At 41.6% G+C, this 20932-nt stretch overlaps 1 protein-coding gene across 17 annotated transcripts in view; it reads right to left on the reverse strand.

The window, feature by feature from the left end:
* Window positions 1–3399: 3399 nt before the first annotated feature.
* The window catches only part of LOC111077461 (hemicentin-1), a 145716-nt gene continuing 128183 nt past the window's right edge, over window positions 3400–20932 (reverse strand). For 2 of the 17 annotated variants that reach the window (XM_041592184.1, XM_041592185.1), the window contains 15 exons: window positions 19534–19715; window positions 19295–19470; window positions 19095–19226; window positions 18906–19021; window positions 18006–18390; window positions 17665–17794; window positions 17502–17597; window positions 17279–17434; window positions 17113–17195; window positions 16291–16477; window positions 15800–15829; window positions 14819–14959; window positions 10026–10120; window positions 7236–8945; window positions 4493–6711 (listed from right to left, as the gene is read on the reverse strand). In XM_041592184.1, coding sequence (XP_041448118.1) covers window positions 5500–6711; window positions 7236–8945; window positions 10026–10120; window positions 14819–14959; window positions 15800–15829; window positions 16291–16477; window positions 17113–17195; window positions 17279–17434; window positions 17502–17597; window positions 17665–17794; window positions 18006–18390; window positions 18906–19021; window positions 19095–19226; window positions 19295–19470; window positions 19534–19715 — 4831 coding nt within the window. In that variant the 3' untranslated portion in view covers window positions 4493–5499. Of the gene's footprint in view, window positions 4090–4491; window positions 6712–7235; window positions 8946–10025; window positions 10121–11167; window positions 11767–11915; window positions 12800–13688; window positions 13723–14818; window positions 14960–15559; window positions 15572–15799; window positions 15830–16290; window positions 16478–17112; window positions 17196–17278; window positions 17435–17501; window positions 17598–17664; window positions 17795–18005; window positions 18391–18905; window positions 19022–19094; window positions 19227–19294; window positions 19471–19533; window positions 19716–20932 lie in introns of those variants that run through there. The other 15 variants (XM_041592192.1, XM_041592193.1, XM_041592197.1 and 12 more) reach the window with 14 other exon arrangements.

Raw genomic sequence — 20932 nt, forward strand, 5'->3', positions numbered from 1 at the left:
AAGTTCTATAGAGCAAAAGTTTCTGAAACACATAATACTCGCACATTCTTTGTCGAATGTGTAAGAACTTGACAGGCAGTGGCAGCAGTGATGAAAATACAGATAAAAGATCTTAGTGGCTATTTTATGGTTTAAATACTTTGTGGCTTGAAACTTGAAATAATGCAACGAACGAAATAAAACAAGAAAATACGTCCAAAATCTGCAGCCGACTCAAGGGGATTTTATGCTGCCATCAAAGCCTCAGTAAACCTTTTATCAGCAGGCAGTAGGGAAACTTTTTGTGTTATTTTCGTGTTTTTCTCCCGTTGGAAAATCCTTCATAGATAAAGCGGCATTTTGCACTTGGTGAGCAAGACACTGTGGAGAGGGAGAGGTAGAGGTAGAGCTGCGAAAGCACGCAGAAAAGTTTATACAATTTTTATTACATTGCTTTTTATTTTGTCGAAATCTGGGAAATCAAGAAAGTCAAGCCCATATGCAAAGCTCTCGCTGACAAGTTAAGTGGTCTCTGAGCAAAGATGGCTTCGGGAACAGGCCCCAAGACACAACCGCATATGGTAGGTAGTACTTGGAAGCCCCCGCCCGCTTTCTGGCTTGGCATTATTTTTATTGTCAATAAATTTGATTCAGATTTACCCTGTCTGCGGTTGAGCTCTCTTAGTTGGCATCCCTTTTTAATATTTCAACCTTTGGAAAACAATGAACTTTCCTCACTACCATTGTAGTATTTCTATTTAATGTCAAAGTGCATCTTTGACTTTTATGAATAATTCAATTGGCATATTGTGGGCCGTACCTATAATTTATTTACTGGGGATGCTATGCGTGACATGAAGGAAACGAAGGACGTGAATATACCCTAGATCTCAAACAATTAATCAATTATGCAGCGTCGTCCAGGCCACGAAAACAAATCAAGGCTAACGAAATACAATGTTTTGGGAGGACTTTTCCTTTTCCCCATTTGACAGCTGACAAGATGACAAATTTCGGACCGTGAAAGTTGTGCCTGATTGGCACCACCAACCAACAAACGTTTTTCTCTATTCTCTGGCATATACGAATCGTTTTTCCCTTTCCTCTGGCATGTAAATTATGTCCAAGATATTTGGTTCTTTTGATTGCCAACAAAAAACCTAATTGACTGGCTTTAAAATTAATTTTTTGCTGTGTGATCCTTGAACTGAACATTCAAAATGGCAACTTATAGCCATGCTGTGGCCTTTTGGCCTGGCCTGTTCTTTTTGTTTTGGGGCTTGGGGTGGAATGTTTGTACGTGATTGGAATGGCAAATGTTATGAAGAATAAGGGAAAATTGCTTACGAATGCCGCTGACAGCTTGTATAATGTAAGTGAAAAGCCTGAAATGAATCGGAAAAGTAATATTGCTCAAGTGTAAAGATATTGCTGCGGTTACCGAATAAACGTTTGAAATTGGGAGAGTAAGAGGTCTTTCAACATGGGAAGATTATTTTATGTTTTTTGGAAACTTTTATCAATCGGTTACTCTATTTAACTCTGTATTTTTTTTTTCGATTTTAGCCCTTCAGATACTGGTTCAAGGCAATGAATATCTGTGAATGATAATGCTAATTGGCGCACTGTCAAATCGGGTAAAATATTGTCTCTTCTCTGGTTTCAGAAAACAACAACAACATAACTAACATTCTTGCTTTTTTAATTAACAAACATTTTGCTCGTCAATGCACATTAAAAGCCGCTCTACTGGAAAAATCTTAATTAAACACTTGACTTTTGGGTTTGGTGGGGGGAGGCGAGTTGGGGATTGGGGCTTGGTGTTTGGCTTGCTTTGTTGTTTCAGTTGGAAAGCGTCGGCAACTATGGCAACTATTTGCGGAGAGGAGGTTTTCAATTCACAAAAGTTGTCGCATGACTTGCGCAAAAGTTTTCCTCTCAGAATGTTTGAGTATGTGTGTGTGTGTGTGTGGTGGTAGGGGAAAGACTGCAAAACAGTTTCACATATGACGATGATGGTGGGGTTGAATGGCAGTCCAAGATGATGGCACTTAACGGCAACACATGGGGCTGCCGTCGTTGCTTGAATTAAATTTTATATTCCTTTTAACTTTGCGTTATACTTAGTCAAAGGCGAAAGCCAAAAGCCCGCAGAACCAACTTTGCCAACTTATTAAAGCAACGTTATTATGCATATACATACATATATCGTAGTACTCGTGTGTGTGTGTGTATGTGTCGCAATTGACGAAAAGTTCCGTCATTAACATAAACTTTCGTCAAAGCACACAATTTTCCAGTGGCACAGAGAAAACGACCGCGCCAAAAAGAGTAGCATATTTCCCTTCTCTGATCTTAAGGTGATGCATTCCTAGATACTGTATAGACACCTCAGTCTTACTTATAAGTAGGTTTAGAATGGACAACACCCTTGACATGTTTCTTGTAACAAATTACTTACCCATTTATCATTCAAATTTACTGGCACTAATCTATTGGCTTTCAAAACTGAATATCGATACAAGCACGAGCATAAGGAAAGGTGCTATATATTCAGTATTGCATTCGACTGCTGTGTGCACACTCGAATGTGTGGCAGCAACGGAAATGAGGTCGCTGCAACGAAGGTGCGGTGCACTTCTGCAGGAAGCAGCGCCAATCCAGTTATTCTGCGCGGAAATGAAACACGCTTGTGGACCGTAGGGACCTGCAAAGGGACCTTTGCTGTTCCATCTGACAGTTGGTACAAATTTTAGTTGAATTTTAATCTACAGGCAATTTGGGTGCCTCGATAAGGTGTGAATTGATGAAAGGAAAAAACACTGTTTGTCGTACGTTTTACAATTTATTTATTTACTTTACTTTTCTCATAATTTAATTAATGTTTATGGTTTTTATATATACTCGAGTCTAAGTTGTTTATTTCAATTTAATTACACTTTTTATTTGGTTGCTCTTCGCTTCGCTTGGTTTTCGCATCTCAAAGTAAATGCTGCATTTACTTGCACGATAGAAATATGTGTTGTTTATGTTCATAGAATGAATAATAAATTATATATTTAATTAATTACAATAAATTGCATAACAAAAATGAGCCCCCTTCTCTTTTATAATTTCGCTCATTGCTTGGTTCAAAACATACACTCGAATATTATATTTTTATATCCGATATTTTTACAAAATTATAAATTTTAGTACTATTTATTATTTTTTTTGTTCGATTTAATATATGTATGAGCTTTAATTTTGTATGATTTTTATTTTGAAAATGGGTCGTCGTCCATATGCAACAAAAATATTGAAATTTCCATTTAAAAATTACAATTTTATTGCAACGTCAACGTTTTTCAGAATACACTTTTATCTGATTTATCTGATTTTTTTTGTGTACATATGGTAGTATATTTGTATTACTATTGGTTTTTATGTCTCTAAGTACATTACATTATCTGATGATACATAAATTTGACTGTGAAAAATGTTTTCTAGTCCAATGCGGCAGCTTCTATCATATTTTATAGCAATTACAATGACTGTGTTACTCGCTTTACTAGTTTAAGAAATTCGTTATTCGTTTTTGTTTTGTTTTGTTTTAACCATTTCCTTAGTACTTTTAACCCCATTTGAAAAGCTCATTTGATCAGAAAATAGAATGATAAAATCAAACTGAATTATAAAGTAAGAAGGAACCCCGCTACAGAGTATAGAAAAATGCACTGCTAAGCAGAAGAGGGTTGCGCGTCGCTTCTCTCCGGCTTCTACTTGAGCTCCTCCAGAGCTCCCGTCTTCTTGTTCTTCTTGACCTGGGCATACAGGGAAGCCGCCTTGTAGTTGATGGGCCCATAGTGTTGACTCTCGAGATCAGCATAGATGAATTCATCATCGAACCTGGTGGCATTCAGTGGCTGTTTTTGTTTTGTTTTGATTGATAAGCAGACACATTACTTCTTTAGACATTTTCTAATTGCTTTTATGGCTGGGCTCTGGGTCATGCGCGCGGCTCATTGGTTAGGTGCAGCTTCTCTCATGCATTTCAATAATCTAGTAGTGCCATTTTATTGTATTTAATTGCTGGGATTAATCTTTAAGCTTTCAGTAAACAAATGGTAGCTGCAGGGGGACAGAGAATTATAGAGGTTATGTGTCAGTACAGATACACAATTCTGGGAGGATCGGTATCGGACTTTGGATCGGATCGGATGGAAGATATCAAAAGCAGAAAACCATATACGAAGACAGCGGGTGCGACAGTTGAAATAAATTAATTTGTTGTTGTTTGATTTATGATAATTATAACAAAGATTATTGAACGAAACAAAGAATTTACCTTTTTTTTTCTATTGTGACATATAACATTTAGCTCAGTTTTTTTGAAAATATATTTTTTGGATTTTTGTTTTGATTTGAAATTTAAACAATTAATAATTTAGTATATATAGGTATTGCTGCTTTTGTAAGGATCCTCAAAGTCAGAAACATGCTATAAAAAATTACAATTTGTTTAATTTAGGAGACATTGTGATAGCTTTTTTTGTATATTTTGTAAAGTAAGTGGGAGAATAACTTTCCAAAAATCAATATAGTATGCCGCCTAAGAGACTTTTCAAGTTGCTTTGGTTTCAAATTATTGCCATAATAATAAGTAAGAACTAAAACTAGAAAGTACCTAGAAAATGAGGGTCTAAATAAAAAAACGTATGTATACCCTCATTTATTTTGTATGCCCACACATTAGCTACATATCTGTCTGCATTTATTATTAAATTATCTTATACACATGACTATCAAACTTAACACACACAGTCTGATTTTCCTACAGTACTAGAGTACTTAATTAACTTATCTAATTCATGTTTTGCTTATGCTAATAGTGATAAACGATAGATGTACATGTCGATAGTTAGCGCCAACTAAATAAATGCTTTTTGGTTGTGTGATTCGATTCGGTTAGTGTTGTTAGACTGGTCTAAGTGCATTTGCTTTTGTAATTGTATTTCTGTATTTTCATTTGCATTTGCATATGCATTTCAATGGTTTCGATTTGCTTCTTCTATTGAGAATAATAAATCTTAATGTTAATGATATTTATGTCGGAATGTCAATGTGTAACTATCTATATACACTAGCAATTAGTGCGAGTCTTCGAAGATTAAACACTTTTTTATTTAATCCTATTTGCAAGTATCATGTTACATATATATATTTATACGACCAATGGATGATTCATTCTGGCTGAGAATATCGGCAATGTGGGAACAGGAATGTACGGACAACGGACTCTGGAAATATTTCTTTAATGATAAGCCGATATTTTTTGATTGTTTCAATCTAACTTATACCTTACCATATTTCACTTTTTTTCGGTTTGCCAAGCTTATATAAATGTTGCAGTATTTGGATCTTACAATCTAAGTGAATTTTACACTCGCACATCTCATTGCCTCTGTTCATATAATATTTAATACCTTGTATGCGTCGCGTAGGCCTGTTTTTCTTTGGTGAATTTCGAAATTTTGCTTTCTAAATGTGAACTTCACGATAGCTTTGGGTCATAAAGTACTTGAGTGCACCTGCAGTGGCATTGGCAATCGCCGATTCCTGGTTGGAGCTACGTACTGGCGTGTTGGTCGGTGCTGTTGTGGTCCGCAGGCTGCTGGCATCATCGTTGTCGTTATCGTTGTCCACCATGTACTCCTCTTCGCAGAAGCTATAGCCCAGATCTTCGTCTTCCTCCACCATCTCTGGTGCAGATGATGGCTGTGCAGATAATTCTATTGCCTCCTGCGTGGTGGGCTCATTCTGTGGGTAGCTTGACCGCGGAAACATAAAGTCTGGATGCGTTTTAGTTAGAAGCTCTAATGCCTCTAATGAGGCGGCGGGATTTAGTTGTCCAGTTGCACCAGAGGGCTGCTGTGGCTGCACCAACGGGGAGGCCTTCGACTCTTCTGTATGCTCTGCTTCGGCAGCTGCCATGGCTAGAGTTGGCGAAATTGGCTTGAAGGCATGCCGCTCATTCAGAGCCAATGGACGATACATCAGAGAGCCCACATCCTGCTCCATTTGCTCCCTCTCCCGCTGCTGATGCTGCAGTTGCTGGCGCAGCTGTTGCAGACTGCCGTTGGCCGTCTGGTTGCTCTGAAAATGGAAGGTGTGGTGCTTACGCAGTGGTAGGCGTATTGGCCGTCGCACCACCAGACAGTCGTAGGCCCCGCCATCCGCCAGGGGCCGAATGACCGGATTCAACGGCGGTACATATCTCAAATTCTCGACGGTGGTGAAAGAACCTAATCTGGATGCCTGCAGCAGCAATTCATTTGGCATTAGCAATTGTTCTTGATGTTCTCCACTGGCACTAGCACTGGCATTTGCATTTGCATTGGCATTGGCATTGGCACTGGCGCCATTCCCGATCTTGATGTGGCTAATGTCCGTGTTGCTGTTGCCAATTTGCTGCTGGCGTGCTGCTGACGTTGCTGCTGATTCAACTGTCGCAGATTTGGTGGGGCAGCTATCACCGTGGGCATTAGGGGCTTCTGTATTGTGGCTGTGGGTAATAGAGGCGTCGACATCATAGTCGGCTGCTGCGTTTGCATACCCATCGTACAGCCGCCGTTTGATATGTGCGTAGGGGTCGCTGATGGTTTGCCGTCGTAGTTTCTTGTTCCCGAGGCAGCCGCCGCTGTTGTTCCGTTTATTGGCTAGAAATGGATTAGTAGCCAGCGTTTTGTTGGTCTATTGTTAGTCGAGGGAGTCGAGGTTCAAGTTGAATCATGCAACAACATTAGTGGCGTAGTGGTGTGGCGTGTTGTGAGTGCGGCAGTGTGATTGTTTTCGGTGTGTATCCAAGAGATACAAAAGCAAAACAAAAAGCAAACATGAAAGTAAATTAAAAAAATAATACAAATCAACCATTTGATATAAAGATCATTGGGGAAGACGTTCGATGTGCTCTTTGCTGAATTATAATCCTTAAATAAGTAAAGCAGTTCGAAGTACATTTTTACCCATTTTTTAATTGAGTTTTAAATATTAATTTCTCGACCATTTTTTAATAAATAAATTTTCAAAAAATTACACAAATGTGAAATACAAAAACTGAAGTAAACAGACGGACAAATCGACTCCTCAGAGGGGTAAATTCCCCGATAAAAGCAACCAAAATTGAAATGGTGTTAGCCATGACTTTGATAAATAAACTAAAGAGCTTCCCTTGGGGGTTCTGCAAACTTCTGTAAATTCTGTAAATAGATACGCACCTCGTGAGCATTGTACTGGGGTGGTGGCCCTGTTTTACATTTGCCTCTTCCGGTGGCATTAAGACTGCTGGCCACGGAGAGCGTGGAGGCCGAGTGCGTCGGATGGTGGCCCAGTTGGTACTGCTCGAAGTCTTCGGGTGTCGTGATTTCATTCGCCATGGCCGCCTGATTGTGCTGATGCTGGTGACGGGGGAAACGGAGGGAGGCAGCTGTGCCGCTGGTGCCGCTGCTGTACAGCGATGTGCAGGATGAGAGCGTTGTGGGATCCGCAGCGAGGGCCACTGCATGACTGGTGGACGAGGCGGATTCATAGGACGAGTGCACATGTGTTGGCGACTCTGCATGAATCAATCCCGCACACTGTCCATCCATATTAATGTAGACCGTTTTCCGACATAGTGCACCAGATGCGCTGGCATTGGCCATTCCCCCTGCCCCTGCCCCTGCCCCAGGCCCTGATTTGTGGGCCTTCGATGGGCGGTGCTGCTGCTGGGACAAGCCCGATGGCAGTTGGGACTCGTAGGAGCTGTTGGATATGCCCGAGTCGCTGCGGTAAATGCTCAGGCGTTCGGGCTCCATCAGCTGGAACTCCGCGCCACTTCCTCCACCTCCTGGATCATTTTTTTGCTGGTGATGGCGATGGTGATGTTTTTTCTTTTGCTGGACGACAGCAGATACCCCTAGCCCACCTCCGCCTCCACCAGAGTGCGTGTGCAGCTGCACAGTGGCCAGATTTGGGTTTGGATTGGTGTGAAGGTTACTGCTGCCGCCGCCCATGTCCATGGCCGCATCATGGCCGTTGCATTTCTCCACTACGTTCTCGTAGACGGGCGGATCATAGAGGCGCATGGGCTTGCCACCGGAGTCAATATCGCTATGGCTATTGCCAGCAAAGGAATGATGTCTCTTGCACTTCGACGCCAAGGATGTGTCGGTGGCCGAGGTGGGGGACGTGGTCGAACCCAGTGGAGTGCTTATATTCCCATTGTACGCTGCTGGCTTCTTGACCTTGGTGCCGCCGCCTCCCGGGAACTTTAGAGAGTAAAACTTCTTGTCCATGTCCACGACTCCTTTGCTCTTCTTTCCCCGCTGCATGCTGCCGTGCAGCTCCTCCCCCGCTGCATCATACTTGCGGAAGTTACTGGCCGCCAAAAATGGGTTCGTGTTGAGCAGCGCCGTGCTGGGAACGGGTGGCGGCGGCGGTGCCGGAATGCGCTCCACCACGGCATAGGTGGGCTGATAGTCGTGCTCGATGGCATTCAGGAGCTGCACATTCGACGAGGAGTTGGTGCCGAACTTTTGCTGCTGCTGCGACGTGGCCGGTGGTAGTTGTTGTTTCTGGATCTGTTGATGCTGCTGATGCTGCTGGTAGTATTCGGTGTAGCTCTTGGGGAAGCAGTTGCTCAAATTATATTGCACTTGATGCGTGCCAGAGTCCAGTCCCTGATTATGTGGGGCTGGCAGGTGGTGCATGGTATTGTATTGTTGTCCAGGTTTCTGGTGCTGATAGTGTTGCTTCTGCTGCTGTTGCTGCAGGTCGCAGTAGTGTTGCTGCTGGTGTGGATGAGGATGTTGCAGAGTCTGGTGATGCTGCTGTTGCTGATGCTGGCTGTTCGATGGCTGACTGATACTTCCATTGAGTCTCTTGGGTCGTGGAGCTACGCGCACCACATTTGTGTTGTTATTAAAATTTGTGGGGGTAGTAGAGAACTGGCATATAGGAAGCATGCGGCGTGTTGTTGTTAGGCAGAGCCGAGCAGACCGGGGAACAGCAAGAACAAGGCGAGCGATGGTGGAAAAAAGACACTTGGATTAGTTTTTGGGTTAGTTCTGTATGGTTTATATTATTCATATTAGTCATATGGAAAAGCTAGGCAAGCTAAGAAATTTTTGGGACGTGTTTGAGCAAATCTTTTGGGAGGAGATTTTTTTTTTTTTTGGTTTTGTGTATTACTAGCGAACAACATTGATGGTTCAAGGGATGGGTGTGTTTTAAATTAGAAGAAAATGAAATATAATATAGTCTTAATTTTACACTAATTATACCCAAATTACAAGAAAAGAAATACTTTAAATCTAATTATAAACGTAACCTATATAATTATGGTGTATAATCAGCAAATAATTGAAAAACCAAAGGCTAAGATTAACTTGGCGGCACTTAAAAAAATATACATATATGAATTAATTTTCTTGTCGTTAACTGAAACGAATGTCTTGAAAGTTTTCGCTTCAGCATGGTAAGGAATGGAAAAAAAAATACTCGGAAATGACCTGTGTGAAACATATTAAAAATGAAGCAGAAACAACGCTAAACAATGTCAAGAGACACATTTCGAGGGTCGCTATAGATTAATGCAAGTGTTCTACGAGTATATGCTATAGATAGCTCTATATATGTATTTATGTAGGCCAGAAACAATATAGATTTTTGGATAGTTTTATAGCAAAGAATTAAACGATTCCCGACTTTCAAATGAAATCAATGCAATGCAAAGACACTTAAAACGGGAAACCAAATCAAATCATAAGAGAGATATACATCGATCGACAAAAGGCAATATATATAGAGAAAGCTTGGGCATAGGTATAGTATTTGTATATCATGTATAAGGTTTTTTTTTTTAGCTATATTAAAGAGTGTTTTTGAGTGCGCTTCTCGAGTGACAGGTGTGTATATAGTATATAGTATGTAGTATGTGGTTTGTGAGTGAGTGGTTTCCAGTGAGAGCAGTAACAAATTCTAGGGATATGTAGTTAGGGTAGCTGAAAAATTCGTTATATCCGTACCTTGTTAGGTGCCGTTTGCAGACCATGAAACGGTAGATTCTCATACTCGCCAGGTTCCGTCAATGGTTCCCCCAGTGAAGACGACTTGTCGTGTACTATATATATCGGGGCACACACGGGTACGGATCGGTTGATTTTGCGATTAGTGTTTTTGGTTGTATTTTTTCATAACGATTGGGGTTTATTTTTGTGTCCATTTTTATTGTTTTATCATTTTTTTGATTGGAAGCAAACGAGATAAAAATTAAATCAAATTATTAGAAAGAAATGGAAGGATAAATAAATTGTATTGAATGGAAATAAGTAAAATATAAATTATAGGCTAAAACCGTTTCACTAAAATGAATTGTTAATTATCTTTTTTGTTTTCTTTTCTTTTTAAACTAATCTAAAGACCTAGTGTTTCCCTATTGAAATAATATAAGTTTTTTCTTGATTTATTCAGGGGTATTTTACTCTTGAATTGAATGCTGAAACATGCTTAAATTTGAACATTAACGAAGCATGCAACATCGAGGTGCATAGCAAACTGAAAAGTTAACAAAGAAACATTTAATTATACAACAGCATTTGATGGCTTGTGCTGTCCTTTTTTTTTATTCGTTTCTTACTTGTCGTCGTGTGGTGTTATATGAGCATCTCGGCGTTTGATTCATTATAGTAAATTACTTACGCAAAAGATTTTTAAAAATAAATTAGAACATTGAGGAATTTGTAGAGATTGCAATGATGTTTTTTGGCAAATGATTAATGTTGGATACCATGAGATAATAATATCAAATAATATTGAATAAAATCAGAAAAGGTAGCTTTCTTTTTCTTGCATATTTTCATACAGATGAAATCTCATTTACTTGATCGAATTTGAAAGTCTATTCACAGATGCGTTCCATTTCGAGCAAGTCACCTTGTATCAATAAGCTTACACAAAACAAAGTCATGTTGGAATATTTGTTAGCAATATATTGCAGAAACATGAAGTCAAAATAAAGGAGAAAGCTACTCGAAATTAAGTTTAAAAAAAAGTATACAAGAAACGTGTAATAAAATGTAAAATGGTTCATGGACAAAAGGGCCAGGAACCATCATGAGTGATGGGCTCGAATGAGAATGCGAATGCGAATGAGGATGAGATGAGATATAGTACCTATGAATGGTTAAAGTGACTTGCGACATGTATTCTTACTTTGGACGTGTTCGACCTTGCTGTGGGGGGAGGAGACCAGTATGCTTCGTTTGGCCATTGGTGGCAGGGAGGAGGAGCAGGCGGTGCCCATGCCCTGCTCCCTGCTGGACCTGACTTTGATTGGAATGCCGCTGAACGGACTGCTGTTGCTGTTGGTGCCTTTCAACAGTGCCTTCTGTGGGTGGCCAAGGCCTGGTGGCCTCAGTGGCAATGTGGGTGGCGGTGGTCGCGGCGGCGGCGTTCGACCACTCCGACCGTGTGGTGGTGGCTGTTGCTGAGGGAGCGATGAGGTCGCCGGCTCGCCAGCGACGAGTTGTAATGAAGAATGGGCTCCCTGTGAGGGAATTGCGAGTGCTTTCCTGATTACGTCTGTTGTTGCTGTTGTTGTTGTTGTTGTTTTGGCCGGATCGGTTTCCTTGTCTAATGAAGGCGCTTGAAATGTCACAGAGGCACGTGATGGGACACTGCTGGGAGGACTTTTCACCGACGTCGTTTCCCCTGCTTTTGTGGTTGTTTCATTAGTGCCTGAGTTTGCGGGCGTCTTTTTATAGGTGACTATGTACAGGTGATTTTATGTGCGTGTTTATGGACGTTAGGCATTGAGGCAAGGCAACGTAATATGAAATGTAAAATAAAATCAAGCGAATAAATCAAAATAAATCATAATCCAAAATGGTAATGGAATATCAACAAAAATACTCTACCACTGCCACTGCAACGTATCCCCTTGAGCCTATGCTGTGCTCCGAATGGGGAGGAGGAGGAGGAGGTGCTATCGTTATGGCCACCACGTCCCCGCCAAAAGGTCTGCAATAGGCCCACATGGCTCCGCTGGCTATCCCGAGTGCCATCATCCGATGACTTCTTAGTCCTCTGAAAAACAAATGCCAGAATGCGCTCCACTTTGCTGGCATTTGCACAGGACGAGGATGAGGACGATGCTGTTGCAGCTCCTGCTGCTGGTGCATCTGTTAGGTTCTCCAGGCAGGCTGCTCCCTCTGGGGCAGTCTCCGCCTCATCTGTTGATGGTAAATGTTCTTCTTCAGCCTTCAATCTCGTCACTGCCCCCAAAGTGTGGCTCCCCGTTCCCGTACCCGTTCCGGCTTCCGTAACCACCGTCACCTCAGTTAGCATTGTGCTGTTGGAGTTGGTCTGGCTCTCGTTCAACACGGCACTCAATTGGGCCGACAACTGACTTGCATTGGCCACATTCACATTCCCACTCGTATTCGGATGCGGATTCGAATTCGGATGGGGCTTCAGTGTCATCCGATTCACGGCCAGATTTTCCTTGGTATCGCTGCTCACGTGGAGCATTACACCCGGACGGAGGGGCCAGCGTGGTGGGGATTTGGGTGCATTGCCATTGAAGCGTGTGACAGGAGGGGGTGTGGATAAGATCTCATTGTTATTCTCAGTTTCGGGTTCGGTATCGGGCACTGCCAGTATTGGTTGGACCTGCTGCTGCTGCTGCTGTTGTGGCCTATGATTCGCTGCCGATAAGGTGGCTGGCAACAGACTAGCCGACGTATCTTGAATAGGCAGTGCCGCGCCCACTTTTGGCATTACTGGCTGATACGACAGCACACTAGTGATCATTCATTTCCGATGTAACGTATGCAGGCAGGTGTAGGCAGTGTGTAAGTGTGTTCGGATAAGAATAAAGCAAGCGGGTGGGCAAATGGCAATATGTCCACGTAAAAGTGTCGTTTCGTTGTGTGAAATATCGGTGGCAATACAACAGTACATACAGTATTAAATTTGTTCGCAGTGCACACAATTTGCAAGTTAAAAATGTACCGAGGCAAGCGTATTATTTTGTGGAACGAAACATAAGAAGAAATATAAAATTGTAAAAATATGGAAATGGCAAAATACAACAATCCGAAGATTGATACATAGCATGCAAATACTTAATAAAATTATCAAAAATAAATTAACATGAATATAAAGCTACAGTCGATATTCCGACCGGAATTATACTATTTAAGGTACCTAATTAAATACATATGTATGTACTATACATGAAGGGAGATTGTAATACTCGAATATTAATCATGAAAAGAAAGAGTCCCACAGTTCAAGTCTTATGGATGCTGTAGGCCATTCTTCACCTTTGGGGAGGTTATTATAAAAATTGGCATTTTGATTTCAATCAGACTTTAGGTGCATATGCACAGCAAAGGATGTCATCCATAGCTCATTTAACTCCTAAATCCAGATATCAAAACAGACAGACACGACTTATGGTTCTTATAGAAATTACTTTTGAACATGGTCAGTTGTAGAAGCTCGACTTTGTATTCCCTGTCCTAAGCAAGTTGCAAATAAAAATGCTCTAATTAATATTCTCAAAATCTGTTGTAGGTACAATTGTTAGCTACATCAAAGCAACTTCAATTACTTTTACTATTAGTTACATATTTCCAAAAGCTACACAAATCGTATGAATAGTAGGAGATTGATTATTCACTTACCTTTGGCTGGCGCTTATTGATACTTCCGTGTGATCTTTATACATGTTGTAGATGTGTAGTAGATGTGTGTACGAGTGTGTGGGGATGTTCGAGTGTGTGTACGTACGCATTTCATGCATATTTCGTGTTGTTAGCGATTAAAACAGCGTGTAAAGTTGCACCGAGCAGTCGAGTCGGGAGGCAAAGCGGAGTAGCATAGAGACACAAATACAATGGTTGTACATATGTTGATGGATATTCATCGAGAGACATCAAGCGATAATATTATACATATGGACAAGCAGTGGGCGTAGCAGGCGGTCGCAGTTTTGTTTATTTGTTTGTTCATATGGTTGTTAATTAGTTGTAGATGGTAGATGTATAGGTGGTTGTTGTTAAATTCAAAATAATGTTGATTTGTAGCATGTTTTGTGTGTGTGTTTTATCGAGTGTACGAGTGTTTGCGGTTCATGTTTGCCGTTGTTGAAGAATTAAAAAGATACAATCGAACCGAACGAATGTGTTCGGATGGGAGACAATTTTTATGATTGCAAATAAAAGAGAGAAAAAAAAGTGGTCATCGTAATTAAATATTCTCGTTTTAAACAAACTCCTAGTGTTTACTATATCCTGATCAAATAAGCGCTTAAAGTCGCTCAAAGAATTTAATTTGAATAAAATTCTGGTTATATTCTCGAACATATTCATATGTCTGCTTGTTCTCATGCAATCTGGGGCCAATTCTCAAGTTTTTGTTTTTTTCAGGGGAACTGAGATATGTATCATATGATGATTAAAAGAACATGCAAAGAGGCAATACAAAAAGCTCAGCACATGCTTTGGGATAACATAACATAAAAGATAAACTAACTCAAAACTAGAAGCAGGTTAACTTAAATAATCGACATAATAAACCAAAATTGATTGTATATTTCGGGAATAGGTTCAATGTTTTTCGAGTTGGCCTTAACATATATTCTGCACGTATATTCTGTTTTCTAATATTGTTCGTTTCGATATTTTGCCTAAAACTATGCGATTTTTGAAAAGGGTTTCCATTAAAGCAGAACTTTTTGTCATCTTAGCGAATTTATGTAAATACATATATTTGGTTGTTGTTCTTTGGTTTGCCAAAGAGTACTCGTACTCACATTTATCTTGGCGCCGGCGACGACGGCAGACGCATATGATTATGCAGCAAATGATAATGACGGCCAGCAGCAGTCCCAGTATGGCTGCAACCAGAATGATGAGTGTCGTCTTCTCCCAACGCTGCCACCAGGCCAATTGTTCTGTTTTTGAGGAATAGTGAAGAGCATATTATATATTTACGATTGCAATCATTGGTAGTGGAAACGGAAAGCTCTAAAGGACAACTTAGAGTGAATGGTATGGTATGGTGGGTGGGGGGTGGGGTTGCGAAAAGTAATTTATAAACACATGCAAATTTCTCAAGAGTGACATTTGGGATTCAAGTCTGACTGCTTGAATGTGAGACCGAGCCCCCCGACCCCAGCCCCAGCCGCAGTTGCATCCTCTTCCTGCACAGACAGGACAAGTCCGTCTGGCTTTCCGCCTCTTACATTTATCATCTTGTCACACGGCTTTTCCTTTGAGAACCAAACTCCCTGCTCTTCACATGTGCCCTGACAACATGTGCTTTAGTTGTCTTTCATTGTCTTCTACTATACATATATCGCACATAACTCAGATGATTATCATCCGAACATATGAATAAGTCTGTGACCACATCGGTAGGATTTCTCCCCCTCATATTCCGTGCCTAACAAGGCCGCCAGCAAACAGTTAGCGATGCGACAGATTTCTAACTGAACTAATGGGACACTCTCTACAAATGAAAATTAAATGGTGTTCAATATGGATTTACTTACTCTTTGGGCGCACTATTTCGATAGAAAGCATTCAGTTAGTGTTTAGCATGAGAGGGGATTACACACAATTTTGGGAGTAAAAATATGGCAAAAGAAAAAAACAGCATAATCAAAGAGAGTTTTTAGTAAAATTGTAGCATACTTTGGGGTTCATTGAACCGTATAATGAGAATACTTAAAGCATTAATGGAGGTTTCTGTGTTCAACAAATAACAAATGGATCTATGCTTCGGCCTTTACCTTGCCACCAAATAAAAAGCGCTGAACCAGCTGTCAAGATAATAAATAAAAAATATTTTGCAAATTTTGCTGTAGAAACTTGAAAGATATTTAGGCCGATTGAAATATTTTTGGAATGAAATGAATATGTGTTTTGAGCAGCATCTGATTAAGCAGGAGACGAAATATATGCTGTATTTTTTTTCGGCAATCTTAACTATTTTTGTGTCTTAAATTATGAACCAATTACAAATATTAGCCCACAAAGGCGACCAATATTTATTTAGACTTTTAGTGGTTAAAAAACGGAAATTTCATCAGAATCGATTCTCTTCTCAGAGTAAAAAAAATACCTTTTTCATATTAAGAACTTCTTAAGAATATTTTGTTAAATGTAGCATTAGTTTATAGAAATATTCGTCAGATTTAAAGGGCTTTTTTTTGGTGTTGAAGCGCAGCGACATGGCAGTAAAAAGATTGTTGTTCGACAAGTTACAGTGAATATTACTTACCAGCAACTTCGATTTCACAGAATGCACTCGACCCGACCGTATTATTGGCCACGCATCTGTAGGTCCTGGCAATGGCATAGTCTTCCTGCAGGACATAAAAGCTCTTGTCCGCGTGCGCTTTCTCATCGCCGCTGCCCAAATATTCCACAGTTTCATTTTCCGCCTTAATTGACCATGAAAAGTCAGCCTGAAAATATAGAAAAATGGAAGAAAACATATTCATTGTACATCCCATGCTCCTTTTTAGTTATATATGTTTTTAATTAAATCTGTTTTAAGTTCATGTTGATTCCTTTTCCCCATTTAATCGATGGCTGGTTGGGTTATTGAATTTTCATCTTGTCGCTCGTTGAATAATTTCCAATCAAATAATTTCAACCGACTGACTCCTCACCTCCGACCGCTGTGTGCATACATCCACGTACTTTCCGTGGGCGTCTCTCTGCGGTTCTTGGCTTATATGCGTGGCTATAAATTTCAGTGTTTTCTTCTCCCTTATATTTCTCCTTCGCTTATTCACGTACTTCTTAAATTGCCACGGTGTGGCACCGCCACAACTCTAGTAACGGTAACGATGGCGGAGGAAATGCAATTTCAGAGTTGCAGGAAAAAAGAGCCAATCGAAAAAAACGAAGTGAAAATAATTCCGAGCAGAAATGCTGCTCTGATTTATGCGGCACATGGTTAAATGCGAATTTTAAAATGTTTGCAAGTTGCTACCAAACCCAAAACCAAACCCCGCGACTGAGAGGTAAACTTTGACAGTTACCAGAACCACAAATAGTATTAGAATATTATGAGAAAAGTGAGGAGATTGCATACCTCCACAGGGTTTCCGAATGCTGTGCAAATCAGTGTATCCTGATCGTCGATCTCACGTCTCTCAATTTCACAGCGCGGTTTGACTAAAATCAATATGAAATCAAACAGAATAATACGATTAATGAACAGTCAAAATATGCATATATAGTAATTATTTTATACTTACACTGCACATCGATGACTGTTTCGGCCGTGCTCTTGCCATGCTTGTTGAAGGCCAGACAGGTGTAGGTGCCACTGTCGTTGCGTTGCATAGGAGTATTGATGATCAGTGTTTTGCCCCTTATCGTTTTGTCCTTGAAACGCCATTCATACGAAGGTTCTAAAAGTCACAAATTGAGTAAATATATGCACTCCTAGGCATTGCATTGCATGGCCAAAATACTGACCTGGTTTGCCAAATGATTGGCATATGACCTGATCTGGTGTGGTACCTTCCTGCACATAGACAGTGGTATTTGCAACGGTCGTATTGATGGGAGCATCTATCACATCAAAGAGATATATAAACTGTAAATATAAATCCATCTTTTGCGCTCGACTTTTACTCACATTCAATGTTCAAATAGGTGTCACCATTGATGCCAGGTCCCACGGAATTGTTCGTCGAGACGCATTTGTAGTTCGCATTGTCTGCCAAGATATCGAATTTCGAATTTGGCCAATTTGACAGGTTAAAGTGCTGCAATCGATTAGAGGAACACAACACAATATGTCAGACAGTGGTAACAATTTGCACAAGATACTTTTTGATTTGGTAATCGGATATACACGCGTATGAACACAATTCGAATACAATTTGCGATTGATTCCATTTATTATGTGAATCCGACAACTAATTGCTACGAAATTCGAAACTGCAAGCTCATTTTCAATCAGATGTTTCGACTTACCAAAACCGATAGCATGCTCTCAAAGTCGCCCGTTGCCGGTGAGGCATCCATATACTTCTCCTTGACAAAGTAGCGGGTATCGTTCTTCTCAATGGGTTTGCCATCCTTCTGCCAGGATATCTCACAGCGCGGAACGCACTCAATGCGACAGGTTAGATTGGCATTGCGGGTGGTGTGCAGCACACCCGTATACTGTGGCAGGTTCTTGATGAAAAATGGCGGTGCGTGCACCTCCAAATTGACTGTGGCCATTACGCCCTTGCCGCCCTCGTTGTACGCATAGCAGGAATAGTTGGTACGGCTGTCGAGGCCAACAGGTTCCACCGTCCAGTCCCTGGTGACAATGTCCTGCAGCGGACCGCGACCGCCTCGCAGCCAACGATATCTGTTGGGTTGCAGAACCATTTGAGCGACAAACGTAAATTTGCCCATTTTGCGGTAGAGTGCATAGGACGAGGGCGAGGACGAGGATGATGTCGGTTGTTGGGCCCCCGTGTATAGGGTCAAGATTTGCGATTGTGGCGTGTAGGTGGTGAGCGTGAGTAGTGTACAAAGGGAATGATTCAGATTTAAATCAATTAGAGCGTGAGTTTCTTTAATTTCATGGACTGCGGGTCGGGATACGGATGCGGATGCGAATGCGAATGCAGATGCAGATGCGGATGCGTCGCTGCTTGTTAATGTTCTTGATGATGATGGTGGTTGCAGCTGCAGCTGCAGCTCTTGCTGCCTTTGCAACAGCAGCGCCTCAAAGGCCAGGTCAGCCTCGTGCGGCTGCAGTGCTTGGACGGTGTGGTAGGCGATTAGTGGTGTTGGATTATGTGGTTGTGGGTTGATTTGGTTGTGAGTTTTTTGTTGTGATTCTTGTTGTTGGCTGGTGGTGGCTGTGTTGCTACAAACCTATTCGATTCCGGATAGCCCGGATCGTCCACAGAGCAAGAGAAGATGACGCTCTTCTTTTTCACAGCAACGAGGGGGAAGTGGGTAAGCGTAGCAGGTCCTGGCTCGTAATGTACCTGACAGAGAGAGTGGGTGAGAGAGAGAGGGAAATAAAATACAAAATAAAAGAGGGGGGTCGATTGAACCCACCATTAGCTCTTTCTCTTCGCTGCGTGGACCCCAGCCAGCAGCATTGAAGCCCTCGCAGGAGTAATTGTAGAAAAATCCACGTCCAATGCTCTCCAGCAACAGTTTGCTGGGATCAATATGGCAGAGATCCTCCTTTAAAATAGACGCACAATAAACTAGTAATAAATTCAAATGGCTAATGGATGGTGTCTTGGACTTACTCTAGTTTCCTCGCAGTCGGGCAGCTCTTTAAGCAACGTGGCATTGGCGTACCAACGCACCTTCGTGAGTACTGAAGGATTAGCCTCTAAAATATTGCAAAAGAGGGTCACGTTCGACTCGTCGCTTTCCTTCACAGGTCCCTCGGGTATCATTAGCACCTCCACAACGGGCACATCTGTTCAAATAAACATTGTCTAAGCAATACATTCTCTTCGTGTAGACTTAGAGCTTCTCTTACACTGGACATCAAGATCAATTTGCTGCTCCGATATGCCTTTGCCAATCGCATTCGATAGCTGGCACGAATAGTTGCCAACGTCTTCCTTATCGGTGGCCTTGATAACCAGAGCCACATTTTCCGAATTGCCGCCCTGATAGTGATCCGTATCATTCACATTGACAATGTCGCCATTGCGATACCTGAAAGTAGGATAACGAAAGCAATTTTGTTATGAAAACTTCCCATAAAACGTTTCATCAGCAGTGAAATGCGCAGTGAAATCCTCCTAAATCCTAGGATGGCAACGAATTCCAGATGAAAAATCACTATTTAAATTAAGTTTTCCGCCTACTCCTACTCTGGCTGGTGGCAAATTCTTTGCACTTTCCGCTCACATGAAAAACAAACATGAAAACCCCTTAAATGCACACACAAACGGCAGGCAGCGCAGCGACGTAAATGAAATATATGCCTTCTGCCCACATCTCGTGGGTGGTGGATGGTGGATGGTGGGTGGTGGGTGCACGTCACTCTATTCATTTACTGTGTAATTTCTCAGTTGCGAAATTACATGTGGTACATGTGGCATGGCATGGAGAATGGAGCCACTTGCCACAGATGACGACGAGGACGACGACGAGGACGACGACGAGTGTGTTTAAGTCTGGTGGCAGGCAGCACAGTACCCCAGTACCATCCCCATTCATCATAAACGCGAGGCTCACCCATACCCATCTACCCCAGCCCGCTTCACTCTCTCACTCTCTCACTCTCTCTTTCACTAATTAGAAGCGTGTGTTTTTCTGACAGTTTTGTGCTCTAGATATTTTGCCCCAAAGTGGAAGGCAGAGGTCGAGCGACCGACTCCACTAGCATACTAGCATACGCTGGCGGGAGAGGGAACGAAACGCATATCTTTTGAGTTTCAGATTTGACAAATTCAATATGCAGAACGCATATAATCATCGTACATTCATCGTGGTGTTGGGAGGATTCTGCGTGTGCAGGCGGATTCCCATCTCCAATCTCGCATCTCGAATATCACCAAAAATTGCAATTTGCGTGCCGTGAAATGAAGTGATGCGCTGCATTCGCGAAAATATGTCTGGCATTTGGCCGATGAAATTCGCGGAGCGGAGCGGAGCTCGTTAGCCACGTCCCTGTCCGCGTGTTTTGGTCACGAAAGCTTACTTATCCCGCTATGATTTTGCTGATTAATCTGTGTGGCTCTGCTACTGGCAGGGGCACGTGGATCAATTTGAAAAATGGATCTATCAGTCCAACATCTTGTTTAATTTAAAACGTATGCCGAAAATTGGTTGGTTGAGTCTCGCCCAATTCGAATTCACGGAGAGTAGGACATCGTCAACCCCGGCAGGATTCGATCTAAATTCACATTACGCATTTTCCGTTTTGA

Source organism: Drosophila obscura, unplaced genomic scaffold (genome assembly GCF_018151105.1).
Source record: "Drosophila obscura isolate BZ-5 IFL unplaced genomic scaffold, ASM1815110v1 contig_170, whole genome shotgun sequence".
NCBI classification, from domain to species: domain Eukaryota; kingdom Metazoa; phylum Arthropoda; class Insecta; order Diptera; family Drosophilidae; genus Drosophila; species Drosophila obscura.